The sequence below is a fragment of the Drosophila ficusphila genome, unplaced genomic scaffold (genome assembly GCF_018152265.1).
Source record: "Drosophila ficusphila isolate 14025-0441.05 unplaced genomic scaffold, ASM1815226v1 contig_197, whole genome shotgun sequence".
Classification (NCBI taxonomy): domain Eukaryota; kingdom Metazoa; phylum Arthropoda; class Insecta; order Diptera; family Drosophilidae; genus Drosophila; species Drosophila ficusphila.
Genome location: NW_025064091.1, coordinates 3,350,466 through 3,372,283, shown reverse-complemented (window position 1 = coordinate 3,372,283; position 21,818 = coordinate 3,350,466). Strand labels below are relative to the sequence as shown.

The 21,818-nt window shown below is 41.4% G+C and overlaps 1 protein-coding gene across 5 annotated transcripts in view; it reads left to right on the top strand.

Annotated features, from left to right (window-relative positions):
* Window positions 1-21,818, top strand: part of LOC108097630 (zwei Ig domain protein zig-8) — a 157,003-nt gene that overhangs the window by 92,868 nt on the left and 42,317 nt on the right. For all 5 annotated transcript variants that reach the window (XR_001771802.2, XM_017200056.2, XM_017200057.2 and 2 more), the window contains one exon: window positions 8,076-8,197. Coding sequence is in view for 4 of the 5 variants with exons in the window: in XM_017200056.2 (XP_017055545.1) it covers window positions 8,125-8,197 (73 nt within the window). In the remaining variant the exon portion in view is untranslated. The remainder of the gene's footprint in view (window positions 1-8,075; window positions 8,198-21,818) is intronic.

The following is a 21,818-nucleotide window of genomic DNA, read 5'->3' as shown; positions in this document are numbered from 1 at the left end:
AGCTGTCCCATCTCGGCAACGGCAATAAAAAATAGTTTATTGTGGCACACAAAAGGCTTTGTCCTTGTCTTATATTCTTCTCGCTTGCCTGACTATTTTGATTTTTCCCCACATTAAGCCCGGCTCCCGTCATTTGCAAAAAAGCCACTTTATATGCCATATACCCTAAGTGTGTGTGTGTGTTAGTGTGTGTGTGTGTGTGTGCTAGAATAAATATGTGGGTGTGATTTGCATATGCACACAAAGAGATAGATGGGAAAGTGGCGCCTAAGACAATATGAGAATGGCCCACATTGATTCTGATTAATTCTCAAAAATTTATTCAATAAAACTCATTCACTGAGATGGCTTCTTTTGAGCCGGAAAAACAATCCGTTTAAAATAAATACGGAAAATGTGTGTGTGTGGCATTGAATGTGCGGAGATCATAACTTGGCTTATTGATTTCTGACTTTAAAGGGACATAATTCCATGAGATTAAAGTAGTTTTCTTTACTAAAGTACATTCAAAATGCAAAAGCCATTTGGCTGTTAGATATTTCCTTGTTTTTTTTTTTTGTGTGTTTCAGAAGGTTTTCTTAAACTTGCCATCTTAACTAATTGGATCTCGATTTTAAAACTGCATCACCCCAAAAGTTTGAGGTTTAATTCATAAACAGCTTGCGTGAATTTGTGTTTAAATGCAAACTTTTCATATCCTCAAAATTCCCATTAACCTGCAGTTGCACTTCTTTGGAATACATGCAAGTCCATTATTCGGATTCCGTTACCTAATTCCTTAATTTCTGCTGGCTTCGCTTCCTTTTCAAAAGAGGAGGAGAAATGTGAAAACTGGGCGAATTGGAAGCCAACGAGCCTAACATTTTAATTGGATCTGCATTACACGACGTGAGCTTCTCTTCTCCAAGGAATAATCAGTCGAGGGACGAGAGTCCTGGTCAGCAGTCGCAGCTCCAAACAGTCTGTTTATCAATGGGCTACCGATTCCCCAGCTGCTTTTGCTCCTGCTCCTTCTCCTGCTCCTGCTCCTGCTTAACCCCCCGATGGCCTCGTCCTTTGATGCTCCTTAACCCCCTATTGCCTGTCAGCCGGTTCGTTCGGCCAGCATTTTGTGTATTTGTGTGTGTGTGTGTGTACAGCGAACATAATGATGAGGCCAGGCAGCTGACGTTGTCGTCATCCGCATCCGCATCCGCATCCGCATTCGCATTCCCATTCGCATCCGCTTTCACATCCGCACATCCGCATCCTCGTCATCGTCAGCGTTTCGTGTCCCTTTCCTCCATGCTGTTGAGATTTTCCAGGCGCGCACCAAATGAAAATCCAATGACACGCAGTCGCACACACACTTGCACACTTATTCTTACACACACACACACACACAACAGCAGGGAGTGCAATTTTCTGCCAACTTCGCCGCACATTTGCGGAGAATTGTTGGGAGAGAACATGAGAAAAGCGCAAAATCATTACGATTTGAATGCCATAAAATGCGTTTTCTCGTTTCGTATGGGGTTTGCGTTTGGATTTGGATTTAGGTTTGGGTTTGGGTTTGGGTTTGGCCGTTGCAAAAAGCTTGAATACAACACAAAAAAAAAAAAAAAAAAAAAAAAAAAGAGGAAAAAAGAAGGACGACGAGTATTGTGTCTGCTTAACCGCAAAGTGAGCAGGAAAATGTCTTTTTTAGTCGACAGCTAAACACCATTCAGTCTGTGGCACACCCACTCGCAATCGGAATCGCACTCCCTTCTGTTTTGTCGCTCCCCCGACATAATAAACTGAACTGTCGGAGACATGCCACGCCCCCTACCCGCTCCTTCGCCTCCCCCTTTCGCCTACATTTTGTGAGAAAAGCATTGCCATTTTCCCCCTCGCACATGCAATTGGCAGACAGAGGGAAACTTAACACACAAAAGGCGTCGCGTGTTCTTGGTTTCCCTCATTTTCTTCTCCCTCCCTTCTTCCCTTCTTCGCTTCTTCTCTTACCTTTATTTTCTCCCCTTGTTTTTTATGTTTGCTTTTGCCGGTCAAATGTGGCAACAACAGGCGAAATAGGAAGTCGCCTGCATTGCCCCAAAACACCTGGGCATTCACGTTGATTTCGCTTTTTAGTCGGAGTCGGAGAAAAGCTCCCCGAGCAACAGAAACAATCAAATTCAGCTTAACGACAAGCACTTGACTTACATACACTATGTCCCCAGATCCCAGATGCAGTCGCTCCAAATAAAAATAGGGAGAAGTAATAAACTTTGGCCGGATTTCCAACATGAGGACACTCGATAATCTTTTATTTAGAGACAGTACTTTTGCGATTTATCTTGAGGGGCTGCGAATATTTATTTTGTTAAATAACTTCTCTGTTGATTGCTGAAATAATTGTATATTAATGTAGTAATTCTTTCTAAATGAAACTGAAATGTTTAAAGTAAAAAAACATAATTGTATCTTATTGAAAAAGCAAACACAATGCATTTTGGAATTTATTATCAAGACCCTCAAGCACTAGAACACATTTTAGTATAATTTGAAGTAACTTTCTGAGAGGTTTTAAGTCATCCATTAATTAAGCTCGTTAACTTATTTGCTATTATCACATTTAGTAGCAGAAGCTACGTGAAGATGTGTGAAAACCTGCTGGATAATTTCAAGTCAACTTCAATTTAATTGCGTAAACGATAAGCTCCTTCCTTGGAAGCTTATATGCATTTTGAATAGTCCGCAGGTAAGAAATTTAATACGAATGTGATGAGCCAATTTATGAATTGTGAATTTAATTGGACATTCCTTGTGAGGAAGGATCAAGGCTTTTGCTTTTGCTTTTGCTGTTGCTTTTGCCTAAGGATCACTATTGAAAAATGTCGCCAAGGAGATAATAAAGGTCTTATCCTGCCGCAAGCAGTGAACATACTGTCATCCTTAAACTCTTCGTATGGCTGCAGCTCCATTGCGTTTTTCCCCCTTCCCATCTTCCCTTCTCATTTGTTGTGCTTTTCTTGGCCTTTCTGGCTGTAACCCACTTTACAACTTCCTCGAGTGCCGCATATCCTTTCCTCTCCTCGAATTTCCCTCGCTTTTCCCCGGTTGCGTCCCTCGAATAATCATAAACTAACGGCGCCTCAAAGTATGCAATGCATGTGCACAACTATGCTCGTGGGTAAAACTCTGTGCCAGTGTATGTGTGTGTGTGTATCGGCGTGTGTGTGTGTTTGAGTTTTTGCTAGCAGCAGAAGGGCGAATTAAATTGCATTTTGTATTGATTTCAATTAAGTTCTGTTCACTTATCCGCCCGAGCGGAGAAAAGCGAGGCGGGTAAAAAGTTTTCTTCGTTTTTGTGTGTGTGTGTGTGCTCTTAGCTTTTACGTGTTACGTATACGCCCCGTTGCACACCAATTGGCCGGGGTCGCCTGATTGATTGTCTAATTGGTTTCTCGCCGGCAAGAATAGCGCACCGAAACTTGGAGGATGAGCACCTCATCCTCCAACTGATTTGCGGCCTCACTTCCCTTCGATTCCTCCTCGATTTCACCTCGATTGTGCTCCCCTTCCCATTTTGAAAATCGTAATCTATTAAAAATGTGATTTTAATGTTTTCTTAATATCCTCCACATACACACACATCGAAGTGATGTGTGTGGGCGATATGGCGATGCGATTTGGGGAGGGCCACAAAAATGTAACTCGATATTTATGTCTTTTACTTAACCACCTCCCCTTCATTTGCCTCCTTGAAAACAAATTTCTCGGAAGGAGCTCGCGTGGGTGTGCCGCTTGTTGTAATCCTTTTTGGTGGAAAAGGGGGAATTAATACTTTGCCCCGAAGCTATTTATGCTCGCGCACATGTCGACAAACATTAAAATGTCAAATTTGGCTTGTAAATACCCTGCCAGTTGTAAATTTATTTGCCCTTCATCTGCCATTCCCACTTTGGAATTTAATTAATGGATTCGCTTGCAAAAGAAGCTCCTCTTTCCCTCTTTCCTCTAATCGTAATGAAAAGTAATGCGCTCACACAAAATTAAAAGCCAATTAAGCGGTGACGAGTGAGAGGGGCCTCTTTGCCATAACTCATGGGCCATAACCACCCACCCCCTCCATTTTCCCCCTTTCAACCCGCACTTTTCCCGCGAAATGCAGCCGCTCCTGGAACGGAGCCATAAATGCCAATCATTGCAGTCCGGCCAAAGGACCTACGGCTCCTGTTTCTCCAACGGCTGGCTCCATCTCCATTCTTCGACTCGATTCGACTCGACTCGACTCAAACAGAAAAAAAAAAAAAACAGAAAGAAAAAAACAGCAAAAAGGCAAGCGGGCAAAAATAACAATTCAGCTTTTAATTTCATTGCTTTGAGCACTCTCCTGGGATTCGCATGATAAATGGCGTCGGCCAAAGCCAAGCCCCGTGGAAAAAAGGGAAGGAGAAAGGGGGAGGGGGGAGGGGAAAGGAGGGTGGTACAGTCGGGCAGCCAAGTTCATTCACACGGTTTGTGCAAATACGAATGGTGGCAGTATTTCCACTGCAAAAAAAAATGCATGGCAAAAATCAAAACCATAAATATCATATCATCATAAATTCAAACGAAATGATTAATATGATTACCAATGCTAAAAGATAATTATAATCATTAGTTCCTTTTTTAATGAATGTTTGAATTCCTATTATATCAAACTTTTATAATTTTACAAGTATTACATTTACATTTCAATATACGAAAATTTTTTTGCAAACAAAGTAGAATTATTCGTTGTGCTCCGAGGAATGCCATCGCCCCACGGTAATCCCTCAAAATATGTTTCGGCCAATTCCACGAATGGCTAACCCTAACCCCTAATCGAACTTTCAAATTCGTGGCTAACTTTTTCTACTACCAAAAAAAAAAAAAAACAGAAAGAGCAAGAAGGAAAGCAAAGCATTCGACTAAGCACTGACCCGCTTGATATTGTTTTAATGAAATTCGAATTGACTCCCACACCTCGAAGGACGCCCCATCGGAATGGCAGCCATTTTGTATTTGCCTCAACATTTTAATCTAATTTCAATGTTCTCGCCCCCAAAAAAACCAAAAACGAAAAAAAAAAATGAATAAATGGAGGGGCAACGAAGCGGAAACGTTGAAAAGTTTTTCCCCGGTGAAAGCGGAATTCACGCAGGGACGTCGGTATCGTTTCGATTCGCGTGAAAAATTTTGTGGTCAGTTGTTAGGAATGGCCATCACCTCTTTCTTTCCTTTTTTTTTTTTTTTTTATTTGATTTTTTTCATGGCACTTTCTCCCAATCCCCTGCCCAATTTCCAGTTGCCTGTCAAAGCGGTAAAGTTAACGCCAATTGCCAAACGCTCTCAATTAGCTTTGATTAAATGGAAGCAATCCTCGTCCGCGTTTCCCATTCACTTCGCCTTTATCTGCTGCTTGGGAAAAGGTATTAACATAACTCTGACAAGGGGTTCTTTGCACTTGAATCGTCCATAAATAAAGCTTAGTTTGAAGTGTCCGAAGGGAGGAGAAATGCGGACTGAATGACCGAGAAATATCAGCTACTTGCTGAAATGTTGCAAAAAAGCTGCAATGTTTTTGGTTTGGAAATTGAATTCATTTTAATTCATTTGAAAATAATTTGGATAGAGGATATTGCTGGCTGCCTGCTTAATGTTGCATTTTTTTAATGAGAAATTATGTGTCTATTATAATTATAACATATTATAATATACTTATTATTATTATTTTAATTTTTCTAAATTATGCATTTTCATTTTATTTATACAAAATTAGAGTTTGTCAAAAACCAATGAAATGTACTTTAAAAGTTTGTGCACTGTTTACCTAAAAGAAGCGTGGAGTTCAATCAACTGGAAACTTTTGAAGCGATTACAAAAAATATTGTTGTGGCTTCAGGAACGGAAATTATGGGTTTTTCGGGTGGTCACCAAAATCCGCATGTTGCCCGTGTAATTGTCGGACTCTCGGGCCAGAAAAAAAAAAAGAAAAGCATCCCGGCTAGTCGGTTTATTAGGATTTGATTTGACCCGAAATGTTTGCCTTTGACAGGGCTCCTTTTGGTCCTTGACTGTTTTAGCCTCTTCAGTTCTGGCCGCGCGTCACCTCACTTCTCGAGTGGCCTTTTCATTTGCATTTGCATTTTGCATTTTGCAGCTTGCTTTTTTGCGCCTAATTAAGATGACCAACGATGCAGGCAGGACACAGCCAGTCAGCCAGGACAGCCAGGACAGCCAGCCAGTCAGGACCTGACCTGGCAGGACCTGCAGCTCTACGGGTCCAAGCTGCATCCTTTTGAGCCAGCAGAACAGCAGAACAGAACAGCACAGCACAGTGGCTTCCCAGCCCAACCGGCTTATTATCTCATCTAATTTACGGGGCTTCCCCCTTCCGTTTCGCCGGAACAGCGGCTCCACGGCTCTATGGCTCCAGGTTCTGGCTCCTCTCGCCGGCCAACTAAATGAAATCAAGCCGTGTAATGAGCAAAAAACTTTCTAAAATGTGCCAATGCTCCCCGAGCAAGATGGAGTCCATAATTTTCTGTTAACGAAAGCACCGAAAATCCCCACGGCGCATCGCCCCTTTCCCATTTTGCCACTACACTCCGAAAAGTTAACCAAATTGTCGGTGGCTGGCTTAAAAAGTGGCCATAAAATGGAAGCGTATGCTTTCACTAAGTAACTGTCGCAGCTCGTTGCCAAAAATGTTCGGGGTATATATATTTTTTGACGATTATAATCGCATAAAGAATTTTATGACAAGCAAGAAGATTCAGACTTTTGTGACCAATGCATTTCAAATTAATTGAGTCGGTTAGTAATGGTTTTTTCTACTCAATCAATCAAGTTAACTCGACACAATTCTCGAGGGGAATTTATTAATTAGTTATTTGCAAGTGCCAAGCTCATTATTATTTTTAAGTAAACCTCTACTTTTTCTTTGACTGTATGCACTTCATTTTAATAAAAACAATTTCGCGCATTGCGCTGCTATTTGTGAAGTGGGCAAAAATATTCCGTTGGCTGCGACAGAATGGTAAAAATTTTAATTGTTGCATGCCGTTGTCGACGTCGCCGACACATCCTTTGCAGTCCTTTAGCTTTAGTTGTACAGGTCCTGTAGCTTTGCAGTCTGGCGGGATGGCTGGCTGCTGAATGCTGGGTTGACTGGATGGAGCCCGCAGGACATCTGGCTGCTGCCCTTTCGTGTGTCCTGGACGATGTTAATGTGTCCATTGTGCTGGTTAACAAAACCAATTTGCCTTAGTGGATTTTTATGTTGCGCTTCGGTTTTGCAGTTCCGGGCAACACTTTTGTCTGCGGTTTTGCCGGTTTGTTTGTTTGTTTGTTTATTTGTTTGTCCGCTTGTTTCCCTGTTTGCTTGTTCGTCCATTTGTCAGTTGGTTTGTTTGGCCGACTCCCTTGTTTCGACTGGTTATGAACTTTTTGGCTGTTTGTGTAGGTCATGATTTGCTTTTAATTGCACTTCGCTTCGGGGCTAATTTTGGACAAGAGAGCGAGAGGCGGGATTTTGTTATAGGTCTAATTTGAGTCTTGGGGCAACTAAGCCTCATTTAAAACGTGTGAATATTCCAACGAGAAAGCCGCAATGCTGCTGCTTTATTTTTCTGAAAATTAGCCACCGTAAGGGATTACAAACTGCGCTGGAATTAATTGTTGTAAATAAAATAATGCGATAAACACTCACTGCAGAATGAAGCTTTACTAAAAAAAATATTTGCTTTTTCTAAATGGCTTTTAGTAAATGCATTATACATTCGAGGTTTTCGCTTCAGCAAATATTCACGAAAATCGCCACTGGCATTTTTTCGCATTTCCCTTAATTCGCAAATGAAAAATGAACATTGAAGATTTTAATAACCAACCAGACTATTCTACATTATATACATATGTATGTAGTTAAAAAAAATTTAATAAATCTTTTTTATGGTTATTAATTGGCTTTAAAAGTTTATAAAAAAAAAAATAATAAATATAATATCACTTTCATTAATTTTATTAAAATAACAATAATTATAATAAATTGACATATTGAATTAAAACATTTTTCTTTTCAATTTCAGCTAGCATAAATTGAGTTCCTGACAAACCGACTTGGCAGTGAATATATATATGCATATAGTTAGCCAAACGAAGATGTCGACACACTGGCTAATTCTCCTGGGCATTCTGAGTTTGCTGGCAGGTGAGTTGAACTATTTTCCCAGAGTTTTGGGTCCATTAAGAGGGGAATGGTCCATCCCAGATGGCATTCTCTAAGCATTCGTTGGGACTCGGAGAAGGACACACGTTTCGTGGGGGATTTGGGATCGCGCTCTTGAGCCGCAGCCAGCAGATGCCACGCCCCCTTTTCCCTTACTCCCCTTACTCCCCTTTTCTTTTTTTATTGCTGGAAAATCTCTTTTGCATGCGCGGCACGTAAAAACAATTTCGTTTGGCTCGAACATCCGCGACTGCAGCTTCATCAGCAGCATACCGTGCAGAAATTGTTTTAAATCATCTACTCCGCCATCTATTTTATAAACTGAAATTTAAAATAACAAGCCGTAAGCGTGCTTTGATTATTGTGGGCGTGGCTGTGGGCGGAGTGGGGAATATTGGATGCGAAATAGAAATAGAAATAGAAATAAAATAAGGCCAGCCAGTGGAAGCATTTCAGTTCAGCATTTCAGCGCATCGCAAATTGCAAATTGAGCAGAAAAGCATTCAGTTGGTGCCTTCGGGGGTTTTTGGGGAGTTTTTGGGGGTTTTTCCCCCCGGTTTTCAAATCGCCTGCAGGTGAACGACTGACTGTATCCATAAGATACGAGCACAACAAAATGCTCGTTAAAATATGAGTACTTCGATTGCACTCAAATGCAGATGGATTGGATTTATAGAAAAGGATTCCTGTTCCCCTGCAAATACGAATTAAATGATATCGCTGACAAAAGCACGAAACTTTTGATTGCCACGAATATATTTGGCTTATTTCACTTAATTTCATTTCATTTTATTCCACGTTTAATGGGTTTTCGAGGTCACCAACCAGCGAAACAAAAACGAACACCTTCGCTTTTCACGGAGCCAACGGCTTTGATGAAATTAATGTTCAAGTCAACTGATGGCAATCAATAAAATGTCAACCGGGGAAAAATTGTTGGTCTGATTAAAGTCAGCTTAGCCCGTTTGCCTTCGTATTTTCTTTTTTTTTTTGTTTTGTGTGAGGGAGTTGAGTTCGTGCTTTCGTCCCTTTCGTGTCGGCTTTCTTTTTTTATTCGTGCTTTTTTGATTTCTTGGGGTGAGCCATCCGAATTTTCCCTTTCCCCGAAAAAGGATCAAAGGGCAGACAATTGTGAGGCAAATGCTGGCTGCTTTGGCTGCTTAATGACAAGCGCTAAATGAAAAGTAATCAATAATTTTGTGACAAAACTTTACGGGCACGCTTCCTAATGCAATCGAAATGGTTGCATGAGCGCCGTAAATTGAATAGCAATTAAAGAATCGTGAGGTGAGGTCGCCACGCTTAACGATTAAGCGAACTGGGTCACCGCTTTGGTGACCTCGTCGACGGTGGAATTCAATAGGGTTCAACAGGTTGATTGGGTCACCAATTATGGGCTAATAAAATAATAATGAACCCAGCTCGCTTTGGCATTGAGACTGATTTCGTGCGCTGCCAGTTGACCCACTTGAAGTTTTTCTTTACGTGTCCTTTCCTTTTCAATTTGTTTTCTTTTGTAACTTATGCAAAGCATTTTGTTTGGTAGTTCTGGGAAAATAAACTTCATAGTTAATTGATTTTTTTTCCACAGCCAATTAGCTGGAAAGAAATTTTATGATTTTTTTCAGAAAAATGTTAATTGAATTGTTAATTGAATGTTTATAAAAAGGGTGCACTTTGTATTCTTGAATGAATAATTCGATTTAAAATTGGTAAATATTATGTGAGCAATACACTTAAAGTCTTATTTGGGTTACTTTTTCTTGGTAAATCGTTTTCCACAACTTGTTGACCCTAATGCGTAGTTTCAAGCTCCAACAAATCGAGTCAAGATGCGATCTTCATGGATTGCCAGCGATTTCCCAGAGTCGCAATTACTTTGTCGAGTGTAATAAGTGCCAGAAGTCCGAATATATCTCCGCTCCCCGCCATTTAGGCCGCTCATAACCGCGGCGGGAATCTGGAAAGGACTCGAATGACATAAATCAGGGCATTCCACCGCAGTCCTATCAACTATAACATCTCATTTCTGCGCACTGGCCAACCGCAAGTTAAATAGTTTCGAGAACGGCCATTATGGGGGAAATGTGAAGGGAAATATGAAAAATGCCATCAAAACGCCGCGAAGTGGTGAACTCCCCAGCAGGATGGTTGACTCCAGCTTGACTGACTAACTGAATGAATGACTAACTGACTAACTGAGTGTCTGAATGACTTACTGACTCGCCGGAATGACTGACTGACTGACTGACTGACTTGGCTGAACTGAACTGAAAAGACGCCGGGCCATTTATAACCAGACTGCGGGTAATTCGGGCGGGTTAGATTCAGATGCCCCATAACTTCCCCCTTCACCTCTGCTCTTCTCTCCTCTGATGCGATAAGAATAATTGGAATGTCAGTTTAGATGCGCGCACGTAAAATGCGAACGCAAAGCGACACATACACATCCATTGCCGCCCATTCAACGCAGCTGTGGGCGTGGCAAGCTGCACATGTTGCAGGCCCATCACGAGCACTCAAAAAAAGATTTATACATCATAAAAAATATATTGTAAACAAAATATATAGCCCTATCGAGACCTTAATTAATTGAACAGCTTATTACATTATTATATAACATTAATATAAATTAATATAAACATTAATAGAAATAAAAAATATCGCAGTTTAGTAATTATACAAAATTTTTTTTTTTTTTATTTTTAAAACAAAAATTACAAAAATAAATTGAATTGCTAGTAGAACAAAAAAAACCTAGCTTAAGGCCCCAGTTGTTATAGCTTGATTCTATAAGTTAAGCGCTAATTTATAACTTCCGTTTAACTGTAAATAAATAAAAAAAAAAAACGTAAAAAATTCAAATAAGTCTGGTGCAATTGTGATTGTGATATTTTTGTTACAATTGTATAGATCCACTAGATATTTTTCTTCGTGCACATCTGTTGTAAAAATATGGCACAATAGTTGCAGCAGCTTCGCTGATATTGCTGTTGGTGTTGCTCCTGTTGTTGTTGCTCCTGTTGTTGTTGCTCCTGTTGTTGTTGCTTTTGCGGGTGTTGCTCTTGTAGTTGATGCTGCTGTTGCTGTTGCTTCTGCTGTTGCTGTCGTCGTCGTCGTCGCCGGCGCACTTGGCTGAACAATGACATAAGTCTAATGACAAGCAGAACGACGATGACGACGATGGCCGCCGAATGGCGAATGGTGAATGGTGAATGGTGAACGGCGAATGGCGGATGGCGGATGGCAAACGGCGACCGCAGAGCCACCGCCAGGAAAAGGAGGTCCTGCGGATCCTGGGGATCCTAGGGGGTGTTGCCAACCAGCGCTTCAGCTGCTGTGCTGTGATGACACTGACAACAATGACAACGCTGACATGACATGCCGCCCGGGACGAAGGGAAAAGGGCTCAGCAAAAAAAAGCAAAAAAAAAAAAATACAGAAAAAATAAACTGAAAAAAGAAGACAGCGAAGGAATTTCGAAGAGAGCGAAATTCCAAGTCGGTCATAAAGAAGCTCTAATACCCTAAAGTGTCCGAAGGAGCCAGCTTGCATGGCTGTGCATCGGGCATTAAATTTTCAACCAGCAAACACAACAAAGAAGTTGTTTAGCTTCTGTGAGCTGGAGCAGTAACACTCTGGCTGAAGTGGATTTAATTTCTAAGCTTTAAGTGCCTGAACTTCTATACTTCGAGCTGCAACATAATGCGTTGCTTTGGTGAAATCACAAAATGGCAACCCAAAGGCATTTCAAAACTAGAATGTACAAGTACTAATACATGTCGCTCTGCACAAATGTGGTTCTCTTCTCGGGAATTTCCTTTTTTGAAGATTTAATACGATATTCGAGTTTAAAGTCCACTGGAGGTTTCAATAATAGGTGTTTCCATCAAATAGATATAAGTAGGTTCATCTTAAAATTCAAACCATTAACAAGTTTTTCTATTAAGTAATATTTTCTTTTATCTTAACATATTTTTATTTACCTATTTATTTATTATATTTTCAATATTATTAAACTTAATTTATACAAAAGGTGTCTACATTTTTTTTTAAATCTATTAGTTCATCATAATGTCGAGGTATTCAACTTACCAAAGAAATCAAATTTTAACACAGTGAGGACAATGGTGGTTGGGCGGTGCTGTTGGTGGTGCAGTGGGTGGTGCAGTGGGTGGTGCAGTGGCTGGTGCTCAAGTGGGTGGACAGCGGGTGGGCAGTCTAAGCATAAATTTAGCTGCATGCTGCGGTCAGCAATATGCGTCCGTGATAAACGAGCTGGGATTGGGTTTTTCCTCCTGCGAGGGAGTTGCTTTTCGGTGGGAAATTCCGGGCGAAGGCGGGGCAGAAAGTGGGGAGAACTCAGCCAGCCAGCGAGCCGTGCCCATTTATCGTCCAAATTGAAATTGAAAATCAGGCAGGCGCAACGCGGTGGCAGGAGATTCAGACTCCCGGAGTCCCAGAGTTCCGGAGTTCGGGAATCGGGAATCAGGAATCGAGAAGTGGGAGTCCCAGGAGCTGCATTCGATGTCCCTGTGAAAAACTGGCGTCATGATTAGCTTGTTGCGCATGCGTTGTGGGCGTGGCAGTTGCTGTTGCCCCCAAAAGGATCGCACTTGCAACAGGAGCTCTGAAACCGTTATCCTGTTGTCCTGGCACCATTGTCCTGCTGCTGCTGACACAATGTCCTCGAGGCGGCCATAAAATGGACAGCCGGGTTTGGCTCATTTGCCACAAAGATGCAACTCGTGTGTGTTGCTGTTGTTGTTGTTGCTGCTGCCACTCCATGTTGCTGCTGGCACTAAGTTAGATGTTGCTGTTGTTGCTGCCGCAGAAGTTGCTGTTGCTGCCGCAGAAGTTGCTGTTGCAACTGTTTTCGATGTTGCTGCTACTGCTGCTGCTGTTGCTGTTGTTGAGATATATGTTCCTCGTGTTGCTGTTGCTTCCCACTTCTATATAAATCGAGGGTTTCTGCTGATTCTGCTTGCTATTATTGTTGCGGCGGCTCCAATTGCAATTATAGCTCTTCGCATTGCTGCGGTTGCCAGCGATATTGCGATATTGCAATAGTTGCCCCTGTCGCGGCCATTCATCATCCGGCTGCTGCTGCTCTGACTTTTCAAAAACATTGAAAACAAGTCAAAGAATCGTTTGTTTCCGTCGGCAGAAAGTCGCGAAAAGTGTGAGTTATGTGTCGAGTGGGGAAAAGTGGAGAGAAAATGCAGGCAGACAGGCGCTGTAGTATTTGGGAAATGCGAGGGGGAAAAGCCAATGAAAAGCCAATGGAAAAATAACCGCATGGGAATCCTTTTATAATCAGTTATAGAACTTTTGCAGGGGGAAAATAAAGGTATGCATTTAATATTGCATCGCTTCTTTATATATCTTTCAAAAATAAAGAAAACTAACTTGAAAGAAGGCACTCCTTTTATTGAAATTTAACTGGAACTTAAATAAATGCAAATATTTAACAAATAATATTATATTCAAAACCAGATAATCAGATAAACAGATAAATCAGTTTTATGTCATATCATAAATCTTTGAAAATAAAATTAATTATATTAAATGTTCAAAACGTAACTTAGCTTTCGCTGTTGATGGCCAATTTCGGTAATATTCTCCATGCTGCCACAAAAAAAAAAAAAAAAAAGAATGAAAAAACGACCCGGAAATTATGAAAAGGAGCCAATTGAAATTGTAAAATTGCTGAACTTGGCACAAAACTCATTTGACATTCAAATGGCAGTCGAACGGAAGGAGGGAAGGACACGCATTGAACGGCATGTGGAAAGGATATTGGGGGAAGGGGGGAATTGGAATTTTCACTAGATTTTCGCCATCGCCATGTTTCCCCCGAAAAAAATAGAAAAAAAGCTGAATGGCGAACTCTGCGACTCGCCGACGCTTCCTTCGCTTACTTTTTTTATTATTTTATTATTTTTTTTTTTGCTAGTTTTTTGCCCGGTCGACTGGGCACTTTTCCTATATTTTTTTCGCCTTGATAAATGTCATGGCTTGATGGGATGGCAGGGCCATTAGGCGACAGGCTCTCAGTCCAGCACGCTTAGCACTTGGTTCGGGTCAACAATATATTACACGCTTATATGCAAATGAGTTCAATTTCTGACCAACCGAAAAAGGCATTATGGACTGGACTGGACTGACTGGACTTCTCGTCGTTGGTGGTGTGTCGATGGCTGAAGAAAATTGCCAAGTTAGTGAATTATAAAACGGCTGAAGGCGAAGGCGAAGACGAAGGCGAACGGCAGCTGCAGAAGCAGAAGCAAAACCAAAAGCGGAAGTGCCGGGGCAAAAATTGAAAATCTATGCAAAGGCCAAAAGGGGAGCAATTTGCTGGACAGCTGTATAGATTTTGAGCCTTTTTTTTGGTGCGAGTGTGCTTCTCATACGGAGAAAGCTTCAATTTGCATAAGAATCCCTAAAATAAGCATGCAAGACAGACCGACTTCAATTTACCCAATATTAAATAAGGGTATCAATTCGTTTTTTTTTTTAAGATTTTTGAAGAGGATTCCAAGGAGGTGAAATAACTCTTACCTAATGAATGTAATTCCTTCAGACAGTTTTTTTTATTTTATTTGAAGCAAATGTAACTGGTTACATTTCATTTTCGTTCTTCATTTGCTTTTAACTATTAAATTGCCCCACTTATGACCTCGTTTTTAAAAGCACCTTCGGGCTGATTTCCTTTAATCTGATTCGTCTGTGCTTTCAGTTCTTCTTATGCTCGTGAAACTATTTCAATCAAAGACAAACTTTCAATTGGCAAACCAAAGCGGCTGCTTCCTCTTCCATTTGAATGCTAATCTTTGGGGCCACGCCCACCTCTACACCGCCCACCGCCCACTCGGTTACGCTATATATACTATACAAAGAAAAAAGCCGAAGCTCAGCATTAAAAAGTTTCCGTACAAGTTTTTTGCAGTCACTTTTCCCATAGATATTTTTCATCCCCTGCTGCCACTTTGAGCACTCGTTTTTGTGCATTTTATCAGCACATCATGCGATTAACTTTTACATAAATGCCTATCAGCCGCCGCGACTCCTTGCTCCTTGCTCCTCGATCCTTTAGCTCCTTTGCTCCGTTGCTCCGTTGCTCCTTTTCCATATGCCGAGTCGTTTTTCCCATCAAGGCCTTGACTCATGTGTGCTTCAGGTGCACTCGAAGAAAAGAGGCTTTTCAATGGGGTAAATAAAGTTGTTGTGCAGAAAAATAAATAGAAATGCTTTCACTACTTTTTGAAATAATTAAAGTTGTGCAAGCCATCAAAAGGAATTTCACTGCTTTACGTTAATTTTAAATACCGTTTAATTATTTAGTTGCTTTATTAATCTAGGTCGTTATTAGTTTGGTGACTTATAAATTATTATGCATGTCACTTTAATCACTATTTTATTACTCGTGATTGATTAACTTCAAATCAAATTATTTGGGACACAACCTAATTTGGCAGCTTATAAATTAAAAGGCTTCTCAAAATTACTTTTTTTTGACAATTCGTACATGATTAACTCATAAATGATTTGCTTTTTAAATTTCTTCAGAAAAGAATTGTTTAAAGCTTTATTAAACGTTAACATTCCCTTCCTTTGTGAAATGTTATTTTTATTTTGACAATTTTGAACACAAAAACTCGATTGGAGAAACATTTTGTTGCATGTCATAAAAGAAAAACTGGTAGTCAACCAACACACACTCCCATATATATACACATACATACACACACACACACACACTTACATTTGGGAGACGCAAGAGCTAGCTGGAAAAGCGCGGATCTATCGCGATGGGCAGACATTTAAAGCGGCGCGACATAAACGTCAAGGGTCTGGCTGAGATAAGAAGGATATGTCGAAGGGGGAGGGTAAAGGGGGGTGGGAAAGGGGTGAGGAAGGTGGAGGTGAAGGGGGTAGGGCAATTGGAAAGTAGCAGGAAGGACGAAAAGGAGCCAGAGGCAGCTGCTTAGCCCCGTTGACAATTTTATTTGCATACTTCTTGGCGCAGAGGCGACGCGACTTATGACGCATGACGGAATGATTGCGCCCGCTTCGGGTGCTCCTCTCCCTTTTCCTGAATTTTCCTTGCTTTTCCGCCGCTTTTCCCGCCTTTGTTTGCTTCGCTGTAGATGTTTCACTGCTTTTTTTGGCCAGAAATTGGTCTCGTTTCGGTGCCAACTCAATTAAAGTGTCCCCACGGTCGCAGATGTTTTACTTTTCTTTTTTTTTTTCCTTTTTTTTTGTAATCTAACACACACGGCCGCCAAAAAACGGCACTCGAAGTGTCCGGAAAAGCCCGCCAGGGTTGCCACCGTCACGCACGCACTGCACTCGATGCGTTGACTTGGCTTAGCGCTCTGACTTTTCGCAGGGTTTCCAGGCCTCCAAGGACTTTCATCCGCCATGTGTGTGCCATGTGTGTGCCATGTGTGTTTGGTAATGTTTGGTTGGTAATCCCGACAGCCGGTGCAGCCACACGTATTCGTTCCCCCGACTGCTAATAAATTATTTTATTTGCTTTAAAAACCATAAAATCAGCATGCCAATGGGCGGGTAATACTGGAACACATTGGAAGCACTGGAAGCACTGGAAGCCATGGAAGCCATCGAATCACTGACCCCCGGCCAACTGGCTCCCACACTCGATTTGCGAGCGGCGCTTAAGTGCACACTTAGTCGGGCCCACGCTGCGTATGATAAATGTTAAAAGCAATGGCCAACACGGAGCTCACTGGACCACACAGAGAGCCAGCCTTTTTCGCCTGTATATATCCTTTTTTTTTGCACCTCCTCCTCGATTTTCAGGAGGGGGATTTCTCGTGTCCCAGATTTGCCAGCTCGCTTGTTTTCTTTTTTTTTTTGTTTTGGCAAAGTCGAAGAGCAACAGGTATGGAATAAAAATGAATGAAAAGAGCCGAGAAAAGCGCTCAAATCGCTCGGCGGTAACATAAAAATGCCCGTTAAATTGAGCTTCTGAAAAAATAAAGTGAAATGGAAATAAAAAACAGAGTCAAAAGCAGGAGCAGCAGCAGAATCAGCAGCGGAATCAGAATCAGAATCAGAGGTGTATGCATATGCAATCGGCCTAGAATCGCAAAAGGGTTAGGAAAAACTGGCCAACAGACAATCGATGGGAGGGCCTACAATGTGTGTGGGTCTTTTTGGGCATTAAGGCCATAGTTGATGCTTCAATCGCACATTTTTATGGCCCCAGCAAGCATTTCAATAAAAAATTGCACAAATTTATTACAGCATTTATAGTATTCGCCATATAAATTTGGACGCCTCTGTTTTTTTTTTCTCCGCCACATTGTAAGCTTTTTGCGCCAGCAGAAAACGAATATCCCGCGGGCTTGGCAAATAAAGAAATTACAAATATTAATTTGATATATAAATCTGCCATATATGTAGGCACTATAAGTAATCGACGAGTTTCCCCCACTTTTTCATATGCAGATGGGGTAAAAAGTTTTTAGCGCCAATCGTGCAATGTTTTTCATTATTTCCGCTTGGAGTTTGACGGGCGAATAACTGCTGATCTTTGCCATTATTCAGTTTTTTCCATATAACACTTGTTTGCTTTTTAATTTAACCATGGACTGAACCAGAGTAGCTAGGTGTCTTTTTTGTATAATTTTTGGTAACCAGTTTTACCTTTATTCCCGGCTATGGAAATTTGTGGAAATTGCAATTTCATTAAGCACCTTTTAAAATGAACGAAAATTGATCTGTATTTTCGGTGCAGAATAAGTGAGCCTATGTATATATTTAATAGGTAGATATTGGTAAGTCAGATTTTCGGATTTTCATGATTGTATTAATTCGGTTCAAATTTACCTTTTAAAAGGTTTGGGTGGGAAAAGTTCATAGGAATATTGGTGTGGCAGAGGAAGTGGTTTATATTAACTTGTTTAAAACTTTATTCCATTTAAGTTTAAAAGGAATGAAGATCAATTACATTAAATATTATCTGTATTTTGAGTACAACATAAACATATTTAATGATATGTGATGGCAAGGAATAAGGGACAAGTTCTGCAAATTCTTCGGGTTCTTTTTCAAATTCGTTTTCAATAGCTGTTGAGTACCGAAAAATCGGAGAGTGAATTTTGTGCCTAGGGAAGTGGAGGGGGTGTGGGGAGGCCCTAATCAAGTTGCTCAAATGTCAGCGGGCATTAAGGCAGTTCGAGTGCCCCCGCCTGTCAGGCCATCACTTTTGTTATCCCGGCAATTGACAACTTAACGATGCCTCGGCTGCTCCTTGAATGGCGTGCTCAAAACATTATCACGCACAGCGGGACAAGTCGTTGGATCCTTCGCCATCGCCATCGCCTTTTCTTGGATGGTTCCTTCGTTTGGTTTTTGTTTCGTTTCGTTTGGTTTGGTTGGGGTGTGTGTGTGTGTATAAAAAAACCATAAAAATGTAAAAGACAAAGGACATGTGATTGCCGGCAATGTCCTGTGCGTCCCCTTCGCCCTTCGCCCGAATATGTGTGTTTAATAAAAAAATTATGAACTTCAATTACGGCGGAGAAAACGCGGGTTTGAGGCGCCGCAGCGAGTGCATAAAACGCTGAACAAATAGCAGCAGCCAGGATAACAGGGCCATGTGTGTAAGTGTTTGTGCATGTATGTGTGTACTACATGTATGTGTGTAAGTGTAAGTGTTTGTGTTTGCATAACATAATTCTTTCTGGCAAAGTTGTAAACCCAAAACGAGGACGTGTCATGAAGTCGGCGGAAAGGGAAATGGGAAATGTGTGGTGGTGCGATACTTTTACTTTTTACCTAAGTAAGCTGCGCCGCTTATGTGGCAAATAATACGCTTTGATTTAGGAAATGGCAAGGCACTTGAGGATACCCATTAACTAATTTCGGAAAATACATTTTTTTGTATTTTCCATTTTTTTGACATTTTTTGACAAACAATATTTTGCTAATAAAACATTTTTTTCCTTATCAAAGGTAGAATAGAAATGATAAGCTTGCTAAATGTATGACTAGGAAAGCTGTAGAGTATTAGAGCTGTACTAAGAGATCCTTTTCATTACTGGTGTTGTGTTATCTGTTCGTGGATGTGAGTGTGCAAGGCAGAGTGTAAGTGTGGGTGCGCGAGTGTGGGTGATACGTGCATGTGAATGGCGGCCATAAATCAGCTGACGACAGCCAAGGGCAGACGGGCGGGATCAGGAAAGAGAGGGGAGAAAGGGAGAAGGGAAAGGGCGGGGGGGAGGGGGGAGGGGAAAAGGGAGAAGGAGCGTGAGTCTGTGTCACCCCAGAAAGCTGACGGTTCGCCAGTAATTGGCTTGCAGCCACCAAAGTCCTTGGGCAACCATGCCTACCCCACGTTCTTTCACCTCTCCCCACCCCTCACCACCCGACTCCACCACCCACCCAGCAAAAAGAAAAAACAGGCAACCACCCAGCAACCCACCATCCAACCATTCCACCATTCCACCATCCCACTTGCTCATCAGCATAATCGTCGGTGTAATCGGCGCGCGAAAAGCGCTCTTTCGTGCCTGCAACACACAACTCGCCTCCGCCGAAATAGGAAAGTGCCACCGGTTCAGGGATCACGGATGCCAAAAATGCCACTTAACACTTAACACTTAGCAAATGTCGCCGTCGCCGTCGCCGTTGCCGTTGCCGTTTTGCTCCGCATTTCGGCCATTTCCACATTTCTCGTCTGCTTTCTCCACTTTCTCGCATTTCCCGTGTGCACTTGCTTTGTCTGCCGCCATTTTCAGTTTACATTTAATTATTTGAATTATGAAAAGCATAGGTACACTGTAAGGGGGGAAATCCAGGAAAAGGCAATGGCCTAACTATTATTATATGATCGTTTTTCTTTGTTGAAAAAGGAAGTGGTTTCTGAAACGAACTATGCTTACAAACTATTATTTTTGGTTTTTATTGGTTTTTTATATCTACATTCAGATTGCTTCCCTTGGCTTGTGTTGATTCTGTTATTGTTTATTACAAGTACTTTTATTATTAACTGTTACTACCTTATATATTAAAAACAGTTCTGTATATACAACTGGAATATCCCTTTGATTATATACGAGTATTATGTGAATTTCTGGCACAAACAGACTGTCTTTTCTTGTGTCGCCTGGTTGTTTAATTTCTCCACTTCTATATTTCTCGATTTGTGCACTTGAGCTCGCGTTCCCCTTTTCGCCAGCAAATCTGCTGACAGCCAGTGAACAGTTGTGTCTGTTGCAAGTTGCAGGTTGCAGGTTGCTGGTGGCACATTGCAGGTGGCACATAGCACACAGCACATAGCACATAGCAAATAGCACACAGAAGGTCGCAGGTTGTTGGTTGGAGTTGCAGGTGTCTGGGATTTCAGGTGGCTGACTTCTGGCTGCAGGTGGCATTTCGTGGATGGTCAGTTTGCAGGATGTCTGCTGGTTGCTGGTTGCTGGTTGCTTGTTGCTGTTTGTGTTCAAGGAAGCTGCCAAGTCTCCGCTTTCGGGGCGAAACTTATCTGGCCAACGGCACTCGTGCCTCAATTTGCTGCCCCCTGGCAATTATCGAAGATACGAGCAACGAATTTCCCTGGCCAAACAGCACGGAATACCGAGTGTTACATAAACTGCTTACAGAACAGCAAACAAGATACTGGGCCATATAATATGGGCGTTTATCATTTAATTAATTGCCTTTCGGAGCCATTTTCATTAAGTAATTTTCGCCTTTCGCTGTTGTTTGCTCTCCGCTTCCTCGCCTCGCCTCGTTTTTCTTCTTTTTTCTTTTTTCTTTCCTTTTTTCTTGTTTTGTGTTTCCCCGTTCTTTGTTGCACTTCCCTTCGGAGGAAAAAGGCTGTGGGAAAACTCACGGGAGGCGGAGCAACAGCTGCGGACTCGCCAGTTTGTATATGTGCTTATTGGTTCTGCACAGGAAAAAAAACAGTGGTCTTTAGTTGGAAAAAATCTAGGGGAACTACAGTATTATGTTTGAAATGACATCACTTCTTAAAGAAAATTGTTATATCGTTTTTATGTTACTAAATCGCATTTAAATATTTTTTATTCAAAGTATTTTAATGATCCTTCATTGCATTAGTTTTTTTTCTTTTCTGAATGAATGATTAATAAACTTATTAAAATCTTTCAAGTGAATATTTAACTTTTTAAAGTCAGCTGTTTTGTTTGCTTTGCAAACGTCGTGAAAATTGAAAAGTGCTTATCTGGCCTCAAATATCTAAAGCATCCTTAAAATTTTTTCAATGAAAACCAGTGTTTTGAGTAATGGATATGGCAATAAGGAAGGTAAAGCTTTTTTCAGCGTGCCCATATGTGTGTTTTTTTACTTGTATAAATATGTTTATATATACGTTTGTTGGTCCTGGCGAGTCTGCATGCCTGTGTGTGTGTGTGTGTACGTGTGAGTGTGTGTGTGTGAGGGAGTGAGAGTGTGTGAGTGAGTGAGAGTGTGTAGAGTGAGCCGGCTTTCGATCGGCTCCAAATTGCCACTCGTTGTAAAGTGGCAATTAACGCCACATGACGCTGTCAACAAATGGCCCTTTCTAGGCATTACACACCCGCACCCAAACATACCCACACACCATACA